Here is a 26921-nt window from a genome sequence, read left to right on the forward strand (position 1 = left end):
TATTTCAAACAATGGCCTAGGCACCCTTCGCTTGGCCTATGGACTAAAAATAGACCACTTCCCACCACAAACCTACACCCTAAACCATCTCACCTTTCAAACCAACCTAAAATCACTACCCTATCATAAGCTCAAGTCTCAACCCAAGCCCAATGATCACTACCAATCTCCACAATAATCCAAGATCATCACAATAGGACACATGTCACCACCACCATTCACCTCCCTAATCTATCTACCAACCCTATCACATTTCTCTAAAACATTAATCTACCAATATCTCAACCCACACCTATGTCAGAACCTACCCCCATTATTCTCTTAAAATCCCTTATCACAAGCTACCCCCACACCGCTTCTCCCTAGTCAACTCACCTAACACACACACCCCACACTTCTTCAACACATGTCACCATCTCTTCCACCCTTCTAAAAAATCAACAGCCACTCTTTTACATCATCATTCTTCTAATCAAAACTCATTTTATTCAACTCACCTAACATTCAACCCAAATAGGTTGAGAGATCCAACCCATTTAGATTTATAAAAAAAAACTCACTTACACCCACTTTCACATATACTCTCCTCCCTTTAACCTCAAATCTCATATGCCCCACTATAAACCCCATGCCATTATGCATTCTCCACACTTTTACCCCTAAAAGTCCTCTCTAAAGTCTTATAAAACCCCTTACTCTCCACACAATCTTCCCCCAAGACTTGAACTCTTCGATCAAACTTCACCCTCTTTCAACTCACTCTTTCATAACCTTTACACTCACATATTTCAACCACCAAGAGTTTTACACATCTCATATATAAAAAAATAAGATCAAAATGAGCTTATGCCTTGAAAAAAAGACTCAAAGAAGAGGAAAAACAAAGTAGGATATGGACTGAAAAAAGGAAAAAAGAAAGAAATAAGCCCCTATTTTTTCCCCTCTCTTACTTCTCCCATATCTCTTTTTTCATTTTTATTTATCTTTTTCTTGTTAGGACAACCCTAAGGTATAATGGATACCCTCCCCTATCTCCTGTAGATTGGGCTCCGTCTTGGTTGAAAGGGTAGGGATTGAAAAACCCTTTCCAAAAAAATGTCTTATAAAAATCCGTACACTAATGCACTCACCACAAAACATTTTCAAGACTAAGGCATCGGGCATTTTTCTTATGAAACTGGCCTCTTGACCAAAGAGTCTACATTTTCATCAAATGTATTCAAAGATATGAATCATGATAAGGCTCATTTCTCAATAAGGAAGCCCTCTTTGGTTTAAATCTAAATTAAAGTCACTTTGCACTCGATGACACAAATCGAGTTTTTTTTCAATTTTTTTTTTTTTTCAAAATGATAGAATCTGAGGCTACCACTAATAATAGAGGGAGTAGAGTGCCTAATACCTTCCCTATTACCCAAAATGGACCCCCATACCTAGATCTAAAGTGGATCAATATCCTTTATCTATACGAGAGTCACTATTAAAATGATATTTACAAAACCAATTTCGGGTGCCCAATCACACCCTTTTTAAAAAAAAGAATGGTAGCGACTCCATATCTAAGTAGTAGGGAGCTTCAGATTCGAAAATCTTATGTCTACACCCACCATTGTGGGGTTTGAGTTATATATATATATATTTTGTGTAAAGGGGTAGAGATAGAGAATTTAGCCACGATTTGATCTTCTTAGTGATCATTGTTCATCACATTTCCTTTCTCTATCTTATGATGAAGATTTTATTTAAGACAACAACAATACCACTAGATAAATGTAGTTGGTTGGTGAAAAGTACTTGGCCAACTTTGCATCAACTTCATTGTTATTGTTGTTCAATATTAGTATAGCCTAACCTTTTGTTGAGGTGTAAGATAGATTTAATAGATCACACCAACTTTTCATTTGTATAAGAAAAGTATGTCTTGTGTAAGCATGAAATGTTCATCGTAGAACATCAATACTATGTTGTTTAGAGTCGCCATCATTCATTTTTGGAAATTGGTGTAAAAGAGAATCTGAATTAAATTTTTAGGAAAATCATTTTTATGGCATTGTAATGACTCTTGTTCATGAAAAAGAGTATGGTTTACTTAAGGTTTAGGTAAGACGATTCGATTAGAGAATGGAAAAGGTGTTAGGCACCCTATTTTCTCCACCTAGGGTAGTTACCTTTTTAAATTTAGCTAATTTTTTGGATAGCTATGAAAAATAACAACAAAATGCATGAGATGCATGAAGATGTGGGTATGTGCACATAGGGGGAATGTACCTCTTTGAAAGATGATTTAATATTAGTATTGACATGTAGAAATATCCTATAGAAAAGAATATATTATGGAGTCATCACCTTTTACATGAGTTGGAATGTTAATTTATGATTTTAGAGAGATTCTATAGACGAAATTCCCTTAAATCCATAACATTGATGCATGTATGCTTAGTTAAAAGCTTAGTGTTTCAACTCTAACGAGAGTTACACATTTCTTTATCATGGCCAAGTATTTGTAGTGTGTGTGCGTAATGTACATCATGATGCATGAGTTAAAAAAAAGATTTTAACCTCCATCCTTTCAATTAAACTGCATCAAGCAGTTCATGCCCAAAATTGAGGTTTAACTTCTTCATTACATCTTAAGGATTTTTTAAAAAAGAAAAAGAAGGAAGGATAGAAAAAGATGCAAGTGCTTGAAATAAATTAGTCACAACCCACCTTGTTCCTTGATAGTCTTGAATGAGATTGTCTTGAGTAAAAGAAGTTGAAAGTTTTGGCTAAGAGTTAAACGTAAGAAATGGGTGATGATTTTTTGTTTAGAAACTTGAAGATTGAGAGTGGTTGAAGGAGTTATGTAGGAATTTTGATAGACTTTGAAGTTGAGAGATGAGGGTTTAAGATCATCAATTTCTCATAGGAAATGGGGATATTTATAGAGTTTTTGAAAAAAAAATTAGGGATAAAATGATCCAATCCTAAAAATAAAGAGAATGGATATGAGATTTTTGTTTTTTCTTTTGAGATTTTTTATTTTTATGTGGGTAAAAGTGAAATTTGTGAGATGAAATCTTAAAAGTATTTTTGGCCTTTAGTTTTTTAATAAATAGAGGTAAGAGAGCGAAAGTGTTTTTGGGAAGATGAGTAGGGAAATGACATGTGTAAAGGTGAAGTGATTGGTAAAAAGTAGATTTCGATTATTTTGTAAATATCCTAAAAAATAATGGTAGATGTATATTTTTAAAATGAACTAATGGGATAACTTCATGTATGTACTTGAAGATTCTTACCTTTTGAAGATAGGATTGAAAGTTCTATTAATTTTTGGAATTTTTATCAAAGACTAAAGTACCTTTTTGATTTGACCTCATTTTTTGATGAGGGTATTCTTGGGTTTTCTTAAGAGATTTGACTTTCCAATTAGGTTGAAGCATTGGGCATTGTGGCTTAAGAGAGACCACAATGTGTCATTTTTTTTAAGGGAGGTATAAGAAAATGGGCTTAACATTGGATTTTGATTTTAGATTTGGGTTATAAGCTTAAGATGGTTTAGGTTTGGATATTAGAACTAGGCTTAAAAATGGGTTTGGTATTATTAGGTTAAGGTATACATAATGGATTGGTTAAGGGAAAATGGATATGAAATTGGATTATGGAGTTGGATGAGGTTAGATTAAGGACAAGGTTTGAGCATGCAAATTAATATGAGATGATGCATGTGTGCATGTATGTATGAAGAAATGTGTAAAATGACAATTATTATGTAATATGAACTTGTTGAAGGATTTTAGGCTTTTAATTGAAAATTTGGATTTTTTTAATGGGTTCGTGCAAATCGGGGTGTCTGCATCTTGTATATAATTACAAAATATAATAAGAATGATCCTTAAAGCCTCTTTAATTTATAATTGTTATGGTTTGTAGAGCTTTGGAATATATCTCTTTTTGGTAAAATGATGTAATTTGTAATTGAAAATTTTCTCTCCATAGTGGAATCGGTGCAATCCATTGATGTACCTTAGACCTGACAAAACTATATAGAAATCATTGTGTTTTCTAATCATGCTCATGTTTGGAGCCTATTATAGATAGTGGCACTCCAACTTTTACTTATTACAATCCAATTATTGAAATTATTTATCAAAAACATGCTATCTAAAGTGAGAATTACCATTTCTAAATTAAGATTTTCCAACAAATGACAATAAAAGAAGGAGAAGAATGGTGCATACTTGATGTCAGTAACACTTGTTGCTTTGACCTTTCTAATCTTTATTGCTGGCTTTTTGATTCACGATGACGATAGAGTCAAAAATTTCAGTCATCATACTGCCCATAAATTAAAAGAATTACTATTCTTACTACATTCTTTTTATTTTTTTTCTTTTTTACTTGGGATGTAATAGGTAAAAGTTTGGGTGTCAATAAATTGTAAGTATTGTTGACCTTGATCCACATTTATTAAGATTGTCTAGGTTATAAAAATATTCTTAGACAAATCCATTAATTTATTCGATATGATATGAGAAGGGGTCAGAATTTTTTATGCAACCTTACATTAATTAATATTTTTTTTAAATACCTTTGGATAGATCTATTGATATATTCAAAACATTAATTTAGTTTTTCTACATTAATCAATAATCTCAAAACAAATCATTTTAAAACATAGTAATTGAAAACACTAGACACCCCAATTTGTCTAAATCGAGCCCAATAGTTCTTGAAATTTAATAGAGAAAGACTAGTCCCAAATACCTTCAACTTGACAAAGTGCGGCCCATCCCAGAGGACCCAACTCTTCATGTCCATTTCTTGAGCCCCAAAATAGACCCAGGATATTGGTAACCCAATGTTTAGGCCATTTTTTCGTCTGGCATTTGGTAACCAAAGGTCTTGTGTCTTCTAAGCTTAGCCCTTGCCCCAGGCAAGAACCAGTCAATTGGATAGTTAAGATTTGATTTTCTCTGAAAAATGGTATAGATTTGTGTTAAAGTGTTTTTACAATTAAATCTTTCTTAATCCATCATTTTTCAAGGGAGTATAAGGTGAGTTTCCCTCTTTACCACCTCATTAAGCATGCATTGAGGTTCTATACTTGGTTTTCTCGTTATTGTGCAAGCCTCGTAACTTTGAGCTTTAGCTCTCTCAAGAGTCAATTACATCCTTATACTTAGTTTGTTGAGACCCAATGCAAGATAATTGACCATTGAAACCTTTCTCTTATGCAATATTCAACGTCACTCTTCAAGGATTCATTGTAATTTGATCAAGTTCAAGGAACTTAGACCCTTTTGTCAATCAAAGATAATTCTCTAGAACTTAGGAGCATTGAATATGTGAACGGAATCCAATCCATTTTATTTCATCCTTAGTCCAAAATCAATCTAATCCAAACACATGCTTTGTTTTCAAATTATCAATGTTCAAAAAATTTAAAATGATATAAAATTTTAAAAATCTACTTTTCAACTACAAAAATAGAGGGAAACTAAAAACACTAAAACGTTTTATCTATATGTATTTATATGAAATTAATAATAATAATAAAATTATTTAAAAATATGTTTGGATTGGATTGGGGTACATCCGAATTCGATAAAAAAATTGGATCTAGGATTTCAATCTGAATTTGATATGAAAATCTGATTTTCATATTTTTCGGATTGGTTCTGACTGATATATTTCAGATAATTGCCAACCCTATACAAATGATAGGTTATCATCACTTTGTGGTAAGTTTATATATTTAACTAGATAATTTCATGTTTTAATATCCATTATTTTTCTTACTAATTGTTCGTCTTTTTGTTTGAATTTGATTTATATCAGATGTTGTGAAGCTAGATGAATGAGTGGGAGATGAAAGAGATGTACTATTGGATTCAAAAAGACATTGGTGTTCTATAGAGGTAAATCTATCAAGTGTTAGATTTTATAATATACTTTCATTCAATAAATTGTGGTCATCGTATTGTGTGCTCAATAAGAAGTGCTTCTCTATTATTACGTAACCTTCATTTAATTGATTTTTGATTTATTCTTAATTTAATGAAATGTTAGCTTCCCTATTATGTAACTTTCAAATTAGTGTTGTTAAACTTAAATATTGTCTTTGTTTCTTTCTTTTTTCTCTTCCTTTTATCTTTAGAGACCCTCTTTCAATTTGTAGATTTGATCTATAAATTTCTTTCAAACTCTTTACCAAATTGATCTTCTAGTTATTTATTTTAATTTTCATTTTGATTTGGTGACAATTTGGTTGCATGTTAATTTGCATTTTAGATATTATGAATTTCTTTTGATTGTGTGAACTTAATTGATTTTTTATAAGGTTGATTTTACAGGTTGATGCCTCTCTAAACTTTTGATATTGGATAAATAATCAAATTCGAATAACGAATTTCAGATATTTGTTATTGGATTTTGAATGATAATTCAAATTCCAAATTCAAATATTGAATTTCGGATGACTATTTGAATTCGAATATTGAATTCTGGATGTTCTAAAAATTTGATTTAGTTATCAAATCAAATCAGATAATATCCGATATTTGAAAATATAAATGGATTCGAATTTGAATATAAGTTTACACTATCCATCGGATTCGGAGGTCGAAGAATTTTTTTCGAATGTAGATGTTCATACATTCGGATCGATTAACATCCCTTTACAAGCCTACTCTATAGAAAACGTCTTGTCATCTCCTTTTTACAGAAATAGGAAGTTTCCTATTTAGTGTCTCATTGTGATCTTTCAATTGGATTGGAGAATATTTGATGGAATCCTTGAGAAAAGGCAAGAACGTGTGGGAGATGTATGCTAATTCAATTGGCTTAGTTGGACCATTAACTTTATCAATGTCCAACTAGCTAACTTGAAACTTAGACAAGTTGATGTGATGGATGACTCACATTACATTATTTCCATTATATAGTCATGTCGGTCTTTGATGAGTTTTAAGATCATTGTTGACAAATGATTGGAAAGGTAAGAAGGGAAACAAATGGTGTGTTAGAAAAGCTAGAGTTCACAATGAGAGTTTATCTTTCATGAGTGAAGTCACCTTGGAGTTGGAGAGAACTCTAATTCCATTAAAAGATCAATGAATTTTTTACTTTTTAATACCAAACTTCCATTAGTAGGTTGAAGATAACATGTTTTATTATTTATTTATTGCTTTTTCTTTTTTCTACTATTTCGATAAAAATAAAAATAGTAATATGCACTTTATTCTTGTTTACTTTTTCATTATTTATATATAATTAATAATATAAATTTTATTATTATAATTATTTTTATTTATTTTTCTTAACTCACTATTATAATAAAAATTGTCGGATTTATTATATTTTTATTACTTTTTTTAATTATTTATCATAAAAATAGTAAAATGTCATATAATTATTATTATTAGGAGTGTCAATGGATCAATTCCGATTCGGTTCCTAATGTTTTTAGAATCAGAACCATAATATTTTTCTGATTCGAATTTTAAAATTAGAAGAACTAAAGCCACCACAAATCACAGATACCCATCGATCTCGATTCTTAATAAATGGATATGTCAACAAAATCTTGAATAATGGTAGTATTCTATTTTTTTAGAGTACGGATAGCTTGACTAACTTAGTAAGGAAAAGGGCCTTACTAGGGCTCATCCACCTCAAAACAAACCCCAACATTTGTACGATAGTTAAGCCTTAGTAAGGCCCCTTATTCATTACTAGTTAGTTAGGGAAGCGTTTTTGTTTTTTATTTTATTTTATTTTTTTTATATACAAATATTTTTATAATCGTAAAATACAAAAAATAGTATTTACAAATTATCACAAAAAAACTCTTTCAAAAACACAATATTTCATCTATAAAAGTATTGATAACATAATTATAAATTATTCTAACAAATATGAGTTACTTTTTTTTTTTCAAATACTAAATCCATCTTCTTTACCAGTAATAAACTAATAGGAAAAAGTAGACATTTTAAATTAGAATACATTATTTTATATAGACCTAATTTTCAGACTCACCCCTTTACTTTCTTGACGTAGCAGTGATAGAATCATAGATTTTATTTTGTTGGGATGCACAACTACACATGTTTAAACTGCATATCCCTATAAATATGTGCATTTGTGTATCTTAAGGAATAAAATCTATGGCTCTATCACACGCCATGTCGGTAAAGTAGAGGGGGAGTCAGAAAATCATTATTCTAATTTATATGAAAACTAGAATTCATTTGTGCCTATGGTAGGGGGCATCCTCTTTAAGGGTTAAGGGGGTAAACAATGAAAAATAATAAAATTGGAGGGGTATTATTAAACAAATTAGGGTTGAAAAGGTAAAAGAAGAAATATAATAAAGTTAGAGGGGTATTATTGAAAAAAGGAAGGATGTGAGGAGAAAGAGGAGAGTAAAAACAATAAAGTTAAAAAGGTAGGAGGAAAGCAATAAGGTAAGGTCACTGTAGTTGGATGAGATGTTTATCTCCCGCAAGTAGATCACATCATTGTAGTTTATTATATAGATATAAAAAATTTAGATAATATCTATTACTTTTAAAAGGTATAAAAGTCTAAAATCATTTATGATATAAAAAATAGTAAAATAAATTGACCCTGGGTACCTATTTTGAGTAATAAATCGATTTCAATTCCTATTCGATTCCTTTTAGACCTGACTCTAATTAGAGATTGAAAATAAGAGTTCGGAATAAAGATTTCGATTTCGATTCCGATTGGATTGCGATTAAATGGGTACCCATGGTTTTAAAACTCTTTTAGACGTCTCATCTCATCCATGAACAAGACCAAGTTGTCTCGAGTGAGATTGAAAAAAAACCTTAAAATTAGTGCAAACCATGTTTTTGAGATGACTTGTAAACTCATCTCAACGGTGGACGATATCGAGACAACTCATACAAGATTTAAAACCATGTTGACACCCTTCCTACTATTATTATTAATTGATAATTCTTATTTTCACACCAACTTTTGCTAATACCACCCCAAGATGTGTGTTAATTCTTTGGTGATTGGTGTGGTGTTGGCAAAAGTTGGTGTGGAAATAGAATCTCTCTATTATTATTTTTATTTATTAATTCTTCAATACTTAAAAAAAAAAAGAAAAAAGAAGAAGATAAGAAATATGGGATGACTTGGGAGATGGAAAGCGAGTAAGGACATGATTTTTAAACTCGTTTGAGACCGAGATGTATCGCCCGAGGTAACTCGATATCATGGTTGAACGAGACCAACTCACAAAGTTATTTGAGATGATCGCGTATCATGAGATAAGTCAGATGTTTTGGACGAGATTTTTCAATATCTTGTCTGAGACAAAGGAGACCTCACAACAATGAATAAATCACAAGTTAAATTATATGTATCGGACGAGATTTTCAAAATCTCGTCTAAGTTAAACGAGACAAACAAGTTAAACATATTCAGCCCTATATTCTTTTACCAAAATCGATTTTTTTTTTTATCTTCTCAATCTAGTGAATAAAAAAAAGTAAGATTTTGGGGGAAAATTTCATATTTAATTTATTTATTTTAATAAATATATATATTTAATTAATTTATTTTGATAGGTATATTATGAATTTTTTTAATTATATATATTTTTTGACTTTATTTTTTAATAGGAATCATTTTTGATTCAGAATTTTTCAGATTTTTAAATGATTAAATATTATTATCTCAATGTCAGAACGAGATGAGACGTATCGTCCGAGTCAACTCGGTATTGGATCAGAAGAGGCGCGAAACCGAGTTTACAAACCATGAGTAAGGATACGCAACTTTCACCTCGGGTGAGAGCTGAAAACAACCCAACTTTAGAAAATTGGAAAGTTCACACAGGTTGAAGAGGTGATAGATAGAAGAAGAAGAAGAAGAAGAGAAAAATGGGTCCTCGACAATGTGAAGTCTGCAAAGAAGCACAATCCAAGTATAAGTGTCCTTCATGTCTTGTACCATAGTAAGCAAAACGACAACATCTCTCTCTCTCTGTTAGGGTTTCCGAATTTGGTTTTTTTTTTTTTTTTTTTTTCTATACTTATGGATACATTAGGGTTTTATTTTGTTTGTTTGTTTCTTTCTAAAAAAAAACTATGCCTCTGCCATGGAAATAGTTATTGATACAGATTTTCGTGTATTTTTTTTCTCTTTGTGTGCAGTTGCTCGGTTCTATGTTTCAAGAAACACAAAGGTATATATATAACAGCGTAACAGTTCTTTCTGTTAGTTTTTGATCCATTTTAAATACTCTAAAAAATTAATTTCAATCTGAGAAACTAGGACCACTGAATGTACAAATTTATTTCAAAAGGTTTATTGGGTTTGGTTTAAATCTTATTAAGTTTATAATTTATTCATTTTCTAAGAAGAAATCTAGTGTTTATTGCACAAACAATGATTAGGTTATAAATTCTCATGTAGGTTTGCCTCTTTGTATGTGTTTTATTATTTTGCTTCTTTCCTATTAAATTCTAGTGCTAAAAAATTCTCATTAAGAGCATATCAATCTCTTTATTGTATATTCAATATCTTTTACAACTTTTCCTAACAATTAATAGGTCAAATAAAGACCATTATTTTGAAATTTTAGTTTAAAACATTTTTTATTTTTTTGGATTGGTAAAAAAAAAGGGGTAATTTTAGTTTAAAACGTTAGAGTAACATCCCCTCAATATTATAAGCACTCTTGATCAAATTGAAAAGGAAGTTGATGTGGTCAGAATGAAGACAAGGTGATGTAACATTCGAATTGTGCTTGATCGATAATTTAGCAACAAATGGTCACTTGAGATAATACTCTTTTATTATTATTATTTATAATTGTAATTGACAAGGCTAATACTATTGTATTTGATTTACACACGTTTGAAATCTTGGTCCAATTGTGATTTAAAAAATGAAAGATAATGCAGTGGTGGCGGAACATATCAAAATCAACTCTGTTACCTTGATTCAACTTCCTATCAACTTGAAACTTGTACCATTAATTTCCGGCATTAGTACTCTGGAATGGAAAAATTGTCTTTGATCAGGTTATCTGTAACGTAAATGGTCAGAAATGGAAAAATTGTATCTTTTTTGGTTTAAAGAAGCATACCTGATAATACATTTAGAAATTGGAACCCATTTGCTGTTGTAAGTCATGGCCGTGCAGGAATAGATGACATTGCGATACAGTTTCTCATTTAAATGATTGGTTTGATTATTATTATTATTTTTTTCAAATAATGATTTAATCTCGCGGCTGGTGCCTTCGATCCATAGTCGCTCAAAACAAATTTTTTGTTATTGATTATCAGGAAGGAAACAAGTTTGAGACTATCAATGTCAATGCCCTCTGTAATAAATTGTTCTTATTTAAATTAAGTACTTACAAGTGATAGAGAAGGTCCAATCTATCCTTCCCAATAAGTAAACCCCATTTCATAATCCATATAATATCAGCATAACTATATGCTTAGGCTATTGATATTATAGGGGTTTTGCAACAGTTTGAATACTCTTTAATTATTTACTTGTGCCAGTAGTTATTTCTTGTTTGTAAATACACTTGCAAATAAAAGTGTGCTTATTTGAATGATGCAGAGATTCCATGCGAAAAGCCGGTTCCTTCTGAGGCAAAACCATGTAAGAGTTTTAATTTCTATTGTTACATGATTCTTTGTTTAGTTTATAGTAGGTAATTATGGTTGTAATGTCTAGGTAGTATATAGTATATCTCAGTGAGATTTATGTTGTCATGATTCATTCCATTATGAGATTTTCATGAGATCATCCCCATTGAAGATTGTGTTGTTAATTGTTAGTTGGAACTTATCAAACAAAAAACTAAACTTGCTTGTTTGAATTTAGTGTACCTTTCATTGGGTTAATTTTTCATGAAGGTGATACTTGACTTTTCATATTGTTACTGTGACAGTGACGAAGTATATGGACTAGTAAGAAATTGGTTATAAAAGCAATTTAGTATCTTCCGGCGGGAATCCTGTTCTTTTAGCGTTTGTGGAGGGAATCAACATAGTGATGTTGAACAGGCCCTAATCACTTGTACATTGTAGCAAAACTGAGGTTTACTCATTCTGATTGGAAGAACAATAAAGTCCTCCAAAGATTGATTTAATCAATCAAAAAAACTAAAAATAGGTATGCATGAGCAACTGATTGACCATTCTTTGTAGAGAACTCTTCCACAAAACTAATCTTTTGATAAACTCAACAGACATTCATACTTCCCCCATAATAGAGCTATAGCAACTCCTAAAGTGACTTAAATCACCAGTTTCCGAATCTTGATTCAATTAAGAACTCTTCCGAGTCATGGTTATAGTTCATGATATGACAAAAGAAGATAGGGGAAAGTTCAGATTTAATCTGATTTTTTCTTCAGTAAGTATGATTGAAAGCTTGGCGAAAGGTTGGGTCCAAAATCCTTTCTATGATGATTTTTTTCCAAAGTTGTCATCACAGACCTTTGGCTCTAGAGATACGATTTGGAAAGAGAAAAACGAGTAAGTTTTTTAAAGAAAGGAGAACTCAGTGCAAGAGATCCCTATTAGTCTCAAAGCACTTTTTATTTTCTTTTTGGTCACCTCAACTACTTTTTTATGAAATCTGCATTTACCTATAAAAAAATTGCCCGAACTTGTTTACTTGAGTCTGATTATCTTTCTTGCATGTTTTGAGATGATTCGATATTTGGCATTTTAATGGTTCATAGGATATGTCATTTTACTCCAAGTGTGTTGTTGTTAAAGTCGTTTTCTGTTTGACCTAGACCGTGTGTGTTTGCCATTATCTGATGCAGATCCTACATTGCTTCCAGAAAGAACATACCAAGTAGATGAACCAAAAGAGCTGCTTCAACAAATGCAACTGGAGTCCATAGGTGCAGTCTTTGTAACAAGTCTTAAAATTTATTTTTGTACTTAATTTCCACTAGCATCAGAGTCAGTATTTTTTACGTCATTCCTATTTTGTTCCAACTTCCAAGATAAGGTGAGGTTTGGGCCTCTGATATTTGCATTTAAGTGCAGTTGTCCCTTCATAAAATTGTGAGAGATAAAAGTATACCTTGATGGGTTCATATCAAGGTTGTTCAGGTTCCTAAAAACAGGCTTTGTCAACTGTCATCGTAGGGGAAATCAACTTAATTATACAATAATACTCATCGTTCTTCATTATCTTTAGTTTTTAGGGGAAAATTACATGTGCAACCCATATAAAACACGTGATGGATAATTTTGGAATTATATATAGTGAGTTTCTATAAATTAAGGGTCCATTTAAAATTTAGCCTATGCCATAATGGTATTCAGTGCTAAAAAAAGCAGGTTTATATCTTGTTTTTTTCCCTTTGATTGGTAAGAAAAATGGTTTTAGGCTAATGTGACTAAATCTGTATCCTTCCTCCATGCTTTCAATATAAATTTCAATCCACGTATCCTAGAAAGAAAAGCTAATGAGAGCTAATGGTATTCAATATAAAATTTAGCCTACGCCAAAATGGTATTCAGTGCTAAAAAAACAGGTTTATATCTTGTTTTTTTCCCTTCGATTGGTAAGAAAAACAGGTTTTAGGCTAATGGGACTAAATCTGTGTCCTTCCTTCATGCTTTCAATATAAATTTCAATCCACGTATCCTAGAAAGAAAAGCTAATGAGAGCTTATAGATACATTTATCACTTGATACACCTTCTTTTGGCCAATAATTTACCAAACTCCTTGCCATATAGAACATGCAAAGTAGTAAATCTCTTCTAATCTCTAATGTGATCAATGATTTCTAATCTATAGGGCCCCTTGCCTTTTATTTTGGATGGAGTGGGTGGGGGGTGTAAGAATATAAACGAGATTATAGAAATACCATAGTGGTTGAGGATGCCTACAAAGGAGAATAACAAACATAGAAGAACATTTACTCTACTCTATTTACAATAAGATCCTACTTGAAAACAAAATGCTAAAAAAAAAAACATTTATAATCCCAAGATAATTTTGGACCATTGAAACACGAGAAAGACATATGGCATATCTGACTGCCTGATTGGCGAAGAGCTTTAATGTTGAGAATGATATCAATTTGGCCCCCATTTTACCCTCAATGAACCTCCGATTTCTCTCCTCCCAAAGGCCCCATAAATTGCAAAATGGAAAAGTCTCCATCTAAGCCCTCGTCTAGAAGAAAAGCAATTGGTGTTTGAACTTGTAAAAAATACATAGAAATAGAAAGGAAGAATCCGACATATAGAAGATTGACTAAAGAACGGTCTCCAAACAATTGTAGCTAAATCACAATGAAGTGGTAGTCTAGTTGGTTAGAATTATAGTCAGAAATTGGTTGTAAAATTTAAGTAAACCAGATTCATTCCTTTTTTTTTCCCAAGATAGTTCTAAAATAGTGAGACTAAGACCAAAAAGGACATGGTTTTAGGTAGTGAGAGCTGTGGAGACATAGCTTTAGAAATGATTGAATGGAGGAACAAACTTTATTTGGCCTTTACCCCAAATCTTTTTGACGAGGCTTTGATGATGATAATCTTTTTCTATGCCAATTCTGTATATTTACTGGCATCTGCATTACCTGCATGTTTTGTAGTTGAGAGATTCTATTGCCACAGTAACTTTTGCTAACACCTCCCCACTTCATATGTAAATCACCAAAGAATTAGCACACATCTTGGGGCGGCATAGCACAAGTTGGTGTGGCAATAGAAGCTCTCTTGTCGTTATGGTTTTTGGCTTTATTCCATATATTTTCTGGCAATTATAGACCATCTACTAAGTTGGCTGCATCAAACAAACATTGAACTTAACTAAATGATTTTGTTTGTATACATTGCCGCAAGACCTCAATCACTAAATTCTGTCCTGATTCTGAATACCTACTTTTAATTCTCACCTATTTAGATAGGCTTCTGATTGCCATGTTCTCACCATGCAGTGGCATCTGATGAAGTTCGTAATGCCTTGAAGGATGAAGAACTTCAAAAGCTCATTTACATGATTGATTCTTCAACAGACGCAGAAAGTGTAACTACTTCTACTTAAATCTACATCTAACTTTTTTACATTTAGATTGTCATCTGGACTGGATATTTTCTGGGGGCAATCTCCTGAAAACCAAATCTGTCTGGATAGTTGAACTGCCCAAAAGCTGGTTTTGATCAAGATCTACTCGTCATTTAACCAAAAACTGCATATTTTGTGAAAACTGTTTGACCCAGCAATTAAACGGGTGAATTATTCAAAACTGTTGAGGGTTTAAAATTTGACCCATAGCTCGGTTGGTTTGACACATTGCAAAACGAACTTAGAGGTCATGGGCTCCTATAATATAAAAAAAAGAATTTAAGGTCCTTGAAACTTTCTTAAGATGTATTTTTTTTTCCATTAGAAGTGGACAAGCATGAGTTGCCATTTCTACAGCTCTTTTCAGTGTTCCGTGAAGAGTGTAAAGGAGCTAAGATTGTAGGCTTGGTTGGAGACGGTCATCTAGAATCGGATACCCAAATACTTCAATATGCTTGTAGTTCCCATATAGACACCATTTGATACTGGTATCGGGTGCCACATGAATGCTTGTACACCATTTTCTTGTTTCCTGCTCTACTTGTCTGTATCGGGTGCCACATGAATGCTTGTACACCATTTTCTTGTTTCCTGCTCTACTTGTCTGTTTTCTTAACACCTCACAATTTCTTTATTTGATCTATTAGTAAGAAAAATTAAAAGGGATAATAGCCATTTTTAAAGGGAGAAACTGTAGGTTAGAAGTTCTATTACAATTGTAAAAAAATTGAATTTGAAATAACGAAAATTCTCATGGTATCTACATATGGGTCGGGATTGATAGACAAATGACAAGGGAATTCATATGTTCACTTAGAATCTTGACCATATACATGTGAAATACAAGATTCAGGATAAAAAAAGTATCTCAAGAATTAGGAGGAATCTCGAAGATAAATCATGACAGTTGGATTTAGTATTTACACGGTTTGGATTGTGTGTGAAGATATGAGTTCATGTTCATGAGTCTACAGATCCCAACCTTCTACATATTGAAGTCTATTAGTTTTGTATTTGTGTCTAAAGTTGTTGGAAAGGAAAGTTTGGCCTTGCTTGTTTCCACCGCAAACGATTGTAAACAGAAATGTTTTCCAAACTTTGTATAATATGTTTGCTTGGTTGTTATTTAATAAGTGGGCTCCATCGTGAATTATCATTAAATTTTGTTAAAATCCCAACAAAATCTCTGAATTTTTTTGGAACAAATAGCTCCAGAAATATTTACGTCAATTGACCTTTCTTCATAAATTGGATTGAGCTTTCTTCATAAATTGGGTGGGGACTAATAGGAGGAAGGGTTTTCAAAGTTTCTTCTCTCAAATCGATTCTGCAAAATAAGGTAAATTTTTGCTTTTTTGATCAATGATTTCTACAGTATCTCAAATCCCTTCTAGAATCAAACCTTATCACGAACAAAGACATTAAAGATGCGTTCATGGAGAAGAACTCTACTTTTTTGTGATTTACGAATGGTACTAAATCTTTGTTTACACATAGGGCATGGAGATTTAACTTTGGACCACTTCTAATATTTACAAATGAACTACTAAAATCTAAGGTATTATTTTATATAGGAAAATATTACCTTCGTAGATGCTAGTTATACTAAACAACCTAGATTTCTTGCTTCTTATCGTAATACAAGACATCATATTAACGAGCACAGAGGACGCACTCCAAAAAATGGAAAAGAAATATTCAATAAGCGATATTTACAACTTCGAAATACAATCGAGCGAGCATTTGCAATTGTAAAGAAACGGTGGCCCATACTATTGACGAAGTCACATTACCCATTTAGAACCTAAGTGAAGATTGTGATTACATGCTTTATATTGAATAACCATATAAGGGGGGTTGATCCAAGTGATCTACTATTAGAAGAAGTGGATCTAGAACTTCAAAATGATTTTGAAAATGTTGATGAAATTGGAACCAATACGCTTGTTGGTACTCAGACTGCTTATAGAGTAAATATTCTAAGATGAACTCAATTTAGAGATAATATAACTCAATAAATGTTTAATGATTTTAGAAGTCGTCAATGAATTTTGAGTGTCAATCTTTTTAATATTTTTTGAAATATGTTAACAATTTCTATCAATCTATTAGTTAATTTCAATTATCTTTTTATATTAATTATTTGTTATTGGTTTTAAAGTGTTGATTAGTATTGTAATTATTTGTTTTATTAGCAATTGTTATTGGTAGTTATTGTTAAAGTTATTTATAATAATGTTTATTAGACATGGATTCTATGGCAAACGAAGACAAATTTGATATGAACTTCAAAAGTTAGTTGAGATGGATACCGGCATAGATAATATTTTGATTGAAATGTTGTTTGAAGATACGAGGCAAGGGAAAAAGAGTGGCAATTATTAGGATATTAGTGTTTAGACACCTATCATTTCTATCATATTTGAAAAATGTCAACAACCTGTTACAAAGAGAGAAATATTGAAAGTTGTATGCTTATTATTAAAATAAGAATATAAGAACTTTTTAGAGTTAAAAGGTAAGAGTGGATTTGAATAGGAAAACATCAGGACAATTATGTTAGCTATAAATGATCAATGGGATTAACTTATACAAAATCCAGCTAAATATTTATTACGTTTTAGTTTAAATTTTTCTATAATTTTTTAATATGACATGTTTTATCTAAGCTAGTTTATTGCATAGAATTGATATTTTTGTATGTTTTAGAACGGAAACAAGAAGTTCAAGCAATTTCGATATAGAAGACTATGATGAAACTTTGATAAATTATCAGTGATCATTGGCAATAATCATGTCACGGGAGGTTATACATCTGAAAGTATGGAATATATGGATTTGGATTCAAATGATGGTAGAGATGATAGTACACAATTAGATCAAAGTTTAAAAGCTATTGAAGATGATTTTAGTGTGACGATTGAAAATTATGGTAAAAAAACATCTTCCATGAAAAAGAGACGACATAATAAAATGTCACAAACTATTAAAGATGTTAAAGAGATAATGCAGGGGATTAATGAAAATATGAAGGAGCTTAGGAGGACCATTGACCCTTTTTCTATTTTAAAGTTGTTAAAGGAAGGCATAAAGATAGAAAGATTTATTAAAGACTATCTAGAGGCAGATTTTAGAATCATAAGGATCCCTATGCTACATAAATATTCATCGTGAAAAGAAAAAAATATAGAAAGAAAGAATTGGAGTCCTTACGTGAAGAGATTAGGGAGCTGTAGAAGAATTTTTTATATAGTTTGACTTATTGTATTGGTTTTTGAATAATTCTTGGAGTTTAATTTATTGAATTTTGAACAATTCTATTAGTTGTATGAGACTTTTAGTTGAAATGATTTAATTTATCATTTGATTTGTTTTAAAATGATATTAAACCATATGTCAGTTATTATTTAAGTTTAATTTTTTTTAAGGCTGCAAGTTTGTACCGCAAACCGCTTAAATGCAAAATTTTTTGTTTGCAGAGATTTACGTTTACTAAATTTTATGTAGTTTTGCGATTGTGGTGCTTGGTTGTGTCCAATGCAAAATTTTACGTTTGCTTGGTTATCCTGCAAAAAAATAAAAAATAAAAAATAAAAAATAAAAATTATTTTTAAAGTTAAATAATAACTGTCATATGGTTCTATATCATTTAAAAACAAATCGAATGATAAATTAAATCATTTCAACTAATAGCTTCATACAACTCATAGAATTGTTTAAAATTCGTTAAATTAAACTTCAAGAATTATTCAAAAACCAATAAGATAAGTTAAATTATATAAAAAAAATCTCCTACAGCTCCTTACTCGTTTCACGTAAAGACTCCAATTCATTTTTTGTATATTTTTCTTTTTTTACGAGGAATATTTCTATAGCATAGGGACCTTATGATTTCAAAAGTTACCTTTAGATAGTCTTTTACTAAATCTTTCTGTCTTCATAACTTTCTTATACAATTCTTTGAAATAGAGAAAGGGTCAATGGTCCTGCTAAGCTCCTTCATATTTTCATTAATCTCTTGCATTATCTTTTAACATCTTCAACAATTTGTGACTTTTTACCATGTTGTATCTTTTTCATAGAAGTTTTTTTACCATCATTTTCAATCGTCACACTATAATCATCTTCAATATCTTCTAAGTTTTGATCTAATTGTGTACTATTATCTTTGGCATCATTTGAATCCAAATTCATATATTCCATACCTTTAAATGTATAACCTCCCGTGGTATAATTATTGCCAATGATCATTGATAATTTCTCAAAGTTCCATCGTAGTCTTTTGTCTCATAATTGCTTGAACTTCTTATTTCTATTCTAAAACATACAAAAATATCAATTTTATGCTATAAACTAGCTTAGATAAAACATGTCATATTAAAAAAATAATTATAGTGAAATCAAAACTAAAATGTAATAAATATTTAACTGGATTTTGTAGAAGTTGATCCTATTGATCATCTGTAGCTAACGTAATCTTCGTGACGATCTTCCATCCAAATCCACTTACCTTTTTACTCTAAAAAGTTCCTTTATTCTGTCTTTTCATAGTACGTAGACGACTTTCAATATTTATCTCTTTGTAACATGTTGTCGACATTTTTCAGATATGATGGAAATGATAGGTGTCCAAACACTAGTATTCCAATGATTGTCACTCTTTTTTCCCTCACCTCGTATCTTCAAGCAACATTTTAATCAAAATATTATCTATGCTGGTATTCCATCTTAACTGCTTTTGAAGTTCATATCATATTTGTCTTCGTTTGCCATAGAATCTATGTCTAATAAACATCATTATAAATAATTTCAACAATAACCATCAATAATAATTGCTAATGAAACAAACAATTACAATAATAATTATTAACACTTTAAAATTAATACCAAATAATTAATATAAAAATATAATTGAAATTAACTAATAGATTGATAGAAATTGTTAATATATTCCAAAAAAATATTAAAAAGATTGGCACTCAAAATTTATTGACGACTTCTAAAATCATTAAACATTTGTTGAGCTGTATTATCTCTAAATTGAGTTCATCTTATAATATTTACTCTATGAACAGTCTGAGTACCAACAAGTGTATTGGTTCCAATTTCATCAACATTTTTAAAATAATTTTGAAGTTCTAGATATATTTTTTCTAATAGTGGATCACTTGGATCAACCCTCCTGATATGGTTATTCAATATAAAGCATGTAATTACAATCTTCATTTAAATGGGTAATGTGACTCCGTTGATAGTATGGGCCACCGTTTCTTTACAACTGCAAATGCTCGCTCTATTGCATTTCGAAGTTGTGAATGTCGCTTGTTGAATATTTCTTTTCCATTTTCTGGAGTGCGTCCTCTGTGCTCGTTGATGTGATATTTTGTATTACGATAAGAGACAAGAAATCTAGGTTGTTTAGTATAACCAGCATCCACAAGGTAATATTTTTTTATATAAAATAATACCTTATATTTTAGTAGTTCATTTGTAAATATTATGTAATGCAATTTAAAAAAAAATTATTCTAACCAATCTGAAGGGAATGTGAATGGTGTACTTCGCACAAGGGCATCAACCAACATTTTTTGATCATGTGCAATCCCTTCCTATCCATCAAGGATGTATGTAAACTTTAGATCGAACGAACATGTTGCCAACACATTTGTGTGGCCCCACCTTTCTACTTCGAAATCTATCTTGTTCTTCTTTTGGTACAGTTGGTACGATGTCTCATTTAATGCACCAATACAATCCTAAAATAACACAAAAGATGTGATTATCTACTCTTAAAGGATAATTTTAAGAAGTAAGTAATTTGTGTTTACCTTAAAATATGGCATAAATCTAGTGTCAGAGTTAATTTTTAATGGGGTCCCACTTTTGTAGACTGCGACTGCATGATCTTCTACCAAACACTTATATAGTTGAAGCACAGAATTTAAAGTCTTATTAAATTTTTTGCTGATAGTCTCTCGAGATCGATAAAATTGCACTCTAACACTTTATATCGTACATTATGTCCAATCAAATATAGAAATCACTTCATTAACTCTTCCACTTTACAATGTATGGTGTCTCTCATAATTTTCTGATTTCTCATCAGTTTACATAGGTTTTGGAATGCATCAACCCCCATTCGTAAATTAGCCAGACACTTGTGATTGTTATACATGATCGAATCCATGTATTCTTGTCTCTTTGCATCCCTATTAGTGTGGGGCTTTCTTGGTATATCTAAAATGTGATTGGCGGCAATCACAGCTGCAACACACTCAGTATGTGCAATTGTCACTATGACAACTCATTTTTGTCGTGCACTTTCACTGTTCTAATCAGCCATCTATAAATTTTCATTATGAAATATAAGAATTTATTCAATATAAGATAACAAAAAAGAGAATTCTAAAGAAATTCAAGAAATCAAAAAAATTGAGTGGTACCCACTAAGCTAAAGTTTGAGAAACCTGGAAAGGAAATAAGAAAAAAACATCATGTCCATATGGACTGCTATAAAGAGACAGAGACCTATATAAGTGTCCTGTCACAGTCGTAGCTGTCAACTATATATGTTCTTCCCAACATGTTTCTCTCTTAGCATGCCTTGTAGGACCCACTTGATACTTCCTAGTATAATAGAATTACCATAAGTACTCATTGCCAATTATCAAGTGCAACTCAACCATACCTCCAGTTGGTGCACAAACAAAAGATACACCATTCGATTATAATAAGAAAAAACTATGATACTTGACTAATCATAGAGAATTTTGAGTTGTAGATCTAATGGACCCACATAAAAATGCATCATATGTTGATGTTGATGTTTGATATCCCATGTTTGATTTGTCTTTTTTAAGATACCTTGAGAAGTGACAATAGGTTGGAATAGGTAAAAAGTGGGTTTTGTGGTTCCTTCACACCAAAACAGATGGTTGGTTTCACAAAGAATTATTCCCCTAACGTGTCAATGGCATTATTGATCCTCAAAAAGAGAAAAAAAAGATAAAATATGATAGAGAGAGAGAATAAAAAAAATATAAAGTTTTGCAATTTTTCGAAGGACAAAGACCTATCCTCCATTTATGATTTGCTCCTACTGATTTCAAGGATGGAGACAAAGATGTATGAGGCAAGAAAACCCATGTTAAAACATACACTCTACTTTACTTTGCTTTTGCTTTTAGACCTTTTACTGTGAGAGAGAGACTTTGATCTCTATAGTTTGTGATTCCAAAGGAGATGAAGTCATCGATTGTGATTCCAATATCTGTGGCCCTTATCTGAAAATGGAATGACGATTTGAGGGTGGATCGATTGCTGCAATCACTACTTCTACTACGTCTGTAAAATGGAGTGGTCCCAAGTTGAATCTCTGTGCCCTATGTGTAAACAAAGCTTTAGTACCAATCGACTACCTTGATTCAAAGATAGTGGCAAACTATTCGGCCTCCAAGTTCTCTTCTAACCCTAACAGACGCCCCAAAACCCTAATCCTAGCCAATCTCCAAACTCCACATCGAGAGGACAAAAGAGGAGAATCGAAGATGACAAAGGAGACAAAGTCATTGATTGTGATTCCAGCCCTTATCCGAAAATGGAATGGTGATTCGAGGTGGATCGATTGCTACAATCAATACTTCTGCTACGTCTGTAAAATGGAGTGGTCCAAAGTTGAATCTTTATGGCCTATGTGTAAACAAAGATTTAGTACCATTTGTCGATCACAGAAGAGTGGAGTTCTTCTCCATGAACTCATCTTTAATGTCCCTGTTCGTGATAAGGTTTGATTCTAGAAGGGATGTGAGATATTGTAGAAATCATTGATCAAAGAAGTAGAAACTTTACCTTATTTTGTAGAATTGATCTGAGAGAAGAAACTTTGAAAACCCTTCCTCCTATTCGCCTGCCCAATTTATAAAGAAAGCTCAATCCAATTTATGAAGAAAGGTCAATTGACGTAAATATTTCTGAAGCTATTTGCTCTAGAAAAATTCACGGAGTTTTTATTGGGATTTTAACAAAATTTAATGATAGTTTACGATAGGGTCCACTTATTAAATAACAACCAAGCAAGCATATTACGTAAAGTTTGGAAAACATTTCTGTTTACGGCCATTTGCGGTGCAAACAAGCAAGGCCAACATGTGATATATTTGAGCAATATTATCTGTCATAAGGAAATTGACATGAAGACCAAAGTCCATAGATATAAGGTATTTTTTTTATATTTTTTGATAGGCAAAGATCATTTCATTAAGCGGTCGAGAAGACTAGAAAAAGAAACAATACAACGAGAAGAAAAAAGAAAATCAAGGGGGTTCAAGACAACAAATGTGCTCCCACCTAACTAGGAAATCTTCAAAAAAGACCCATTTAAATTCCGTAAAGATCTTACACCAAAAGAATAGAAAACCCAAGGCATCTAGCACCGATTTCCTTTGAGAAGCCCAAACCACAGGCATGTCCACAATATATATGTATTATAATATAATATTTTTGCTATATTTAACCCAATTTTTCAAAATAGTAATAAGGAAAGGGAGATGGAGTAGTAAAAGAAAAAATTCTATCGACCATAAGCTAACAAAAATTTCTAGTATCAAACTAAGGATATATTTAAGAGAGATTTACCTGGCAGACCTAACCGTTGCATTTTTATTACAAAAACTCCCTTGGAGTTCTAACGACTCCAAGGGAGCCATACTTTATGAAGTTTGTTACCGAGCAAACCTTGGAGTGGGTATCCACGCCATAAAATTCAAATTTATGAGGTTAATTTGGTACTTAGCATACCTTGGAGTGGATTCTAACCTCATCAATATGTGCCATTCAAAAACATGATCTGATGCCATAGGGTTATAAAGGATAGAATTCTAAGAATTATTGAAAAAAAATTCAAAAGAAAAAGTTAATTTTCACCGTAGAATTTTAGTTTTAAATCTGGGAGTTCGGTAGCCATTGACTTTCAACATTTATGATCAAGCTCAAAAGGGCTTTTGTTTTGAATTTTTTCTGTTGAATCTGAGTTTTTTCATGAAATCTAGAAGGTTGTGTTGTTGAACTGCTAATTTGATAATCCATGTGAGCCCAATGACCTTACTAAGTTGGTCACGGTAGCCTGATTCATAAAGTAAGGTTTGTTAAAGTAACAAACTTGATAAAGGGAGTTTTTGTAATAAAATGCAACAGATAGGTCTGCCCGGTAAAGCTCTCTATATTTAATTTTAATCTTGTGTATGTAGGTTTTTGAACTCTCTCAATAATAGAAGATGTGACTCTGGACAGGATTGAATGGCGGAATTAGATTTGTTTAGCTGACCCTAAATATTTGGGATAAGGCTTTGATGATGATTTATTCTTTTGGGTGCAAGTGTATGGAGGATGGATTACGCAACCCTGTTTAAGAAGTTATTTTTTTTCTACATATTAAAATGTTAAACAAGGGTAAACATGTTAGGCTGCTGTTTGTTGGGGGGTGCCCGGGGGTGGTCTGTGTGTCGAAAAGTGTCCGACATAAGAAGAAATTCTAAAAGTGGCTGCATATTTGTTACATACTTACTGTACTATATAGTAGAAGTCGGGTTCAGGTTGTCTGAGTCGTAATCTGTGCTCAGTCCCACTTCATGTTGTGCTATAAATCCCAACCCAAATCCAGCCATGAGAAAATAAAAATCTAACCCAAGCTTGGCCCACGATTGGGTTTGGTCTGTTGGGATCAAGATTGGGCCGCTTAAAAGTTGCATCTCTTTTTACCAGCATCCACATCTTTTTCCCTGAGTAGCCAGACCCAATCCAACATTGTTTTGTGTTCCAAGGTGTCCTACAAACCCAATCCCATGCAAGAGAATTCTCCAAGTTGGCTCAAGCTCAGGTTTGGCCCATTGCCTTGGATTGGGTTTCAGAACTATTGGACCACATTGATCTGCAACATTTCTGATTCTTGGAACAGTCTGGGTTTTGGAACATTGGCTAATAGAACCTTACATTTAACCAACTTCGAACTGATTAATTACATAAATTTGTTACGTGCTTAAATTTCTGTTTACATTTTATCAGGAACTCGATAAAGCCATGGAAATGGAGGTCTTCCACACATTCACTGACAAGGTATGTGAGCTATTAAGTACTCACAAAGCATATATATACTATATTTAAATCTCAAACCATTTAATGAAAAGCCCATCTGGTTTAGGAATTTAATTTTTAGAGGGGTTGAAGATAATGTAATACATTTGGTCTTTTAAGTTATTGGTTGGTCTTTCTTTGGTGCAGATTTTATCTATTGTTAATCCATGAGGGTGGCTAGTTAGATTTGGGAGAAGACATGGCAGCAAAATTGGTTTTCGAAGCAAGAGGAGCATATCATAATGATCTCTCATTACTTGTTTTGGCTTTGGTCTGTGGTGTAGAGATTCTTGGTCTGCAATCTTTCTCGATTGTGGATTAGCCAAACGTGTAAAAGGGGAGGAGATGAGCCACCTTTTTCCTGGTATGAGGTACAGTTAAAAAAAAAATCCATTGCTGATGACCATATAACAAACTTCCTTATCGTTTTAATGTATATAACCTAGTAATGGAGTCGGATCAAACTGAGTCGGACTCTGAAGCTGCCTTTTGGCCTCAATTTTGGAAAAACCCTTTTCTTTAATGACATGTGGTCCTTACGCTTTCATTATTGTCATCATCATCTTATCCAAGAAGTTGAAGTCGACTGGTTAGGGAAGAAAAATCAAGGTTTTATTTTTTTTTCTAACTACTGTGAGAGAAGACCGAGGTCAAGGGACGACATGTAGTCAGTTTGAAAACATAGTGGTCACGTGTTGGTAAAGGAGACGGTCCCTCGATTCTTTGAAGTGGGCTGGCTGATTTGAAGTTTTTTCTGATCTCTTTTTTTTTTTGGAAGATCATGTAATGAGACGCACCAACTAATTTTTCTTCCTCCAAGCGATCTTCGGCTGATTAACCACTCTCCTCTTACCTACATGTCCTTGACATTGCTCTTGCACTCAGCTCTTGTCTCCAATTTTCTTATCTGATTATCTTCTATGAGATTCGATACCCTCATTCTTCATTGATGGATGTATGTTTTATACTGTTCTAATCAAATTGGCTCAATTGAATTTCAAGTTGATTTGATATTAAGACTTGTTCAACCAAATTTCGGCTCAACTAAGAAACCCAACCTTGAAAATTTGGTGTCACAACAACAATTTGGCCGAATTGTGTTATATTTTTCGATTGGTTTAAATGGTGAATGCTGGATTTTGATCCTTGATCTGCTACTGTATTATCACAGGCTTTACCATCTCACCAAAACCTCGAGTCCCACCGAAATGGGTTGTGTGCCAATTGACTCTAGTTATAATGAAAACCATTATGATTGTGCCATTCTTCCAAAATAAAGAAATAAATATAATTCTCACTTCTAATATATAAAAAGTATTTTTTGAAATATTTATAAAGCGTAATATTTTTATTTGCTTATACAAATAAACTTGTGAACGTACACCCGAGTTGAGTTTTAGATAAATTATAACATACATATATATATATATAGTTGAGTTTTAGAAAAATTATAACATACATATCTATATATATATATATATATATATATAAATGAGAGGATGTTGAATATTATTTATCAAAGTTTACATCAAATAATTTTTTTTCTTAATTACAAAAACACCTTCATAGATCCTACAATAATGCTTTCAAAATAATTTATTTATTTTAAATGAGATTTTTATTTGTTAAAAGTTCTCTTAGATGAACATAAAAATGTACAATTATAGCAACTCAGGTTTGAAAGTATTATTTATCCTAGTTTATAAAA

The 26921-nt window shown here is 31.9% G+C and overlaps 1 protein-coding gene across 1 annotated transcript; it reads left to right on the top strand.

Moving 5' to 3' along the window:
• Nucleotides 1-9811: 9811 nt before the first annotated feature.
• LOC147382785 (HIT-type Zinc finger family protein) lies at nucleotides 9812-25760 on the top strand. The gene is made up of 7 exons (XM_086427935.1): nucleotides 9812-9976; nucleotides 10176-10207; nucleotides 11602-11643; nucleotides 12821-12901; nucleotides 14958-15046; nucleotides 25145-25195; nucleotides 25361-25760. The coding sequence occupies exons 1-7, from the start codon at nucleotides 9903-9905 to the stop codon at nucleotides 25382-25384; spliced, it is 393 nt and encodes a 130-aa protein (XP_086284061.1). The 5' UTR covers nucleotides 9812-9902; the 3' UTR covers nucleotides 25385-25760.
• The last annotated feature ends 1161 nt before the right edge of the window (nucleotides 25761-26921 follow it).

This window comes from Akebia trifoliata, chromosome 16 (genome assembly GCF_017979445.1).
Source record: "Akebia trifoliata isolate Shusen 1 chromosome 16, ASM1797944v1, whole genome shotgun sequence".
Classification (NCBI taxonomy): domain Eukaryota; kingdom Viridiplantae; phylum Streptophyta; class Magnoliopsida; order Ranunculales; family Lardizabalaceae; genus Akebia; species Akebia trifoliata.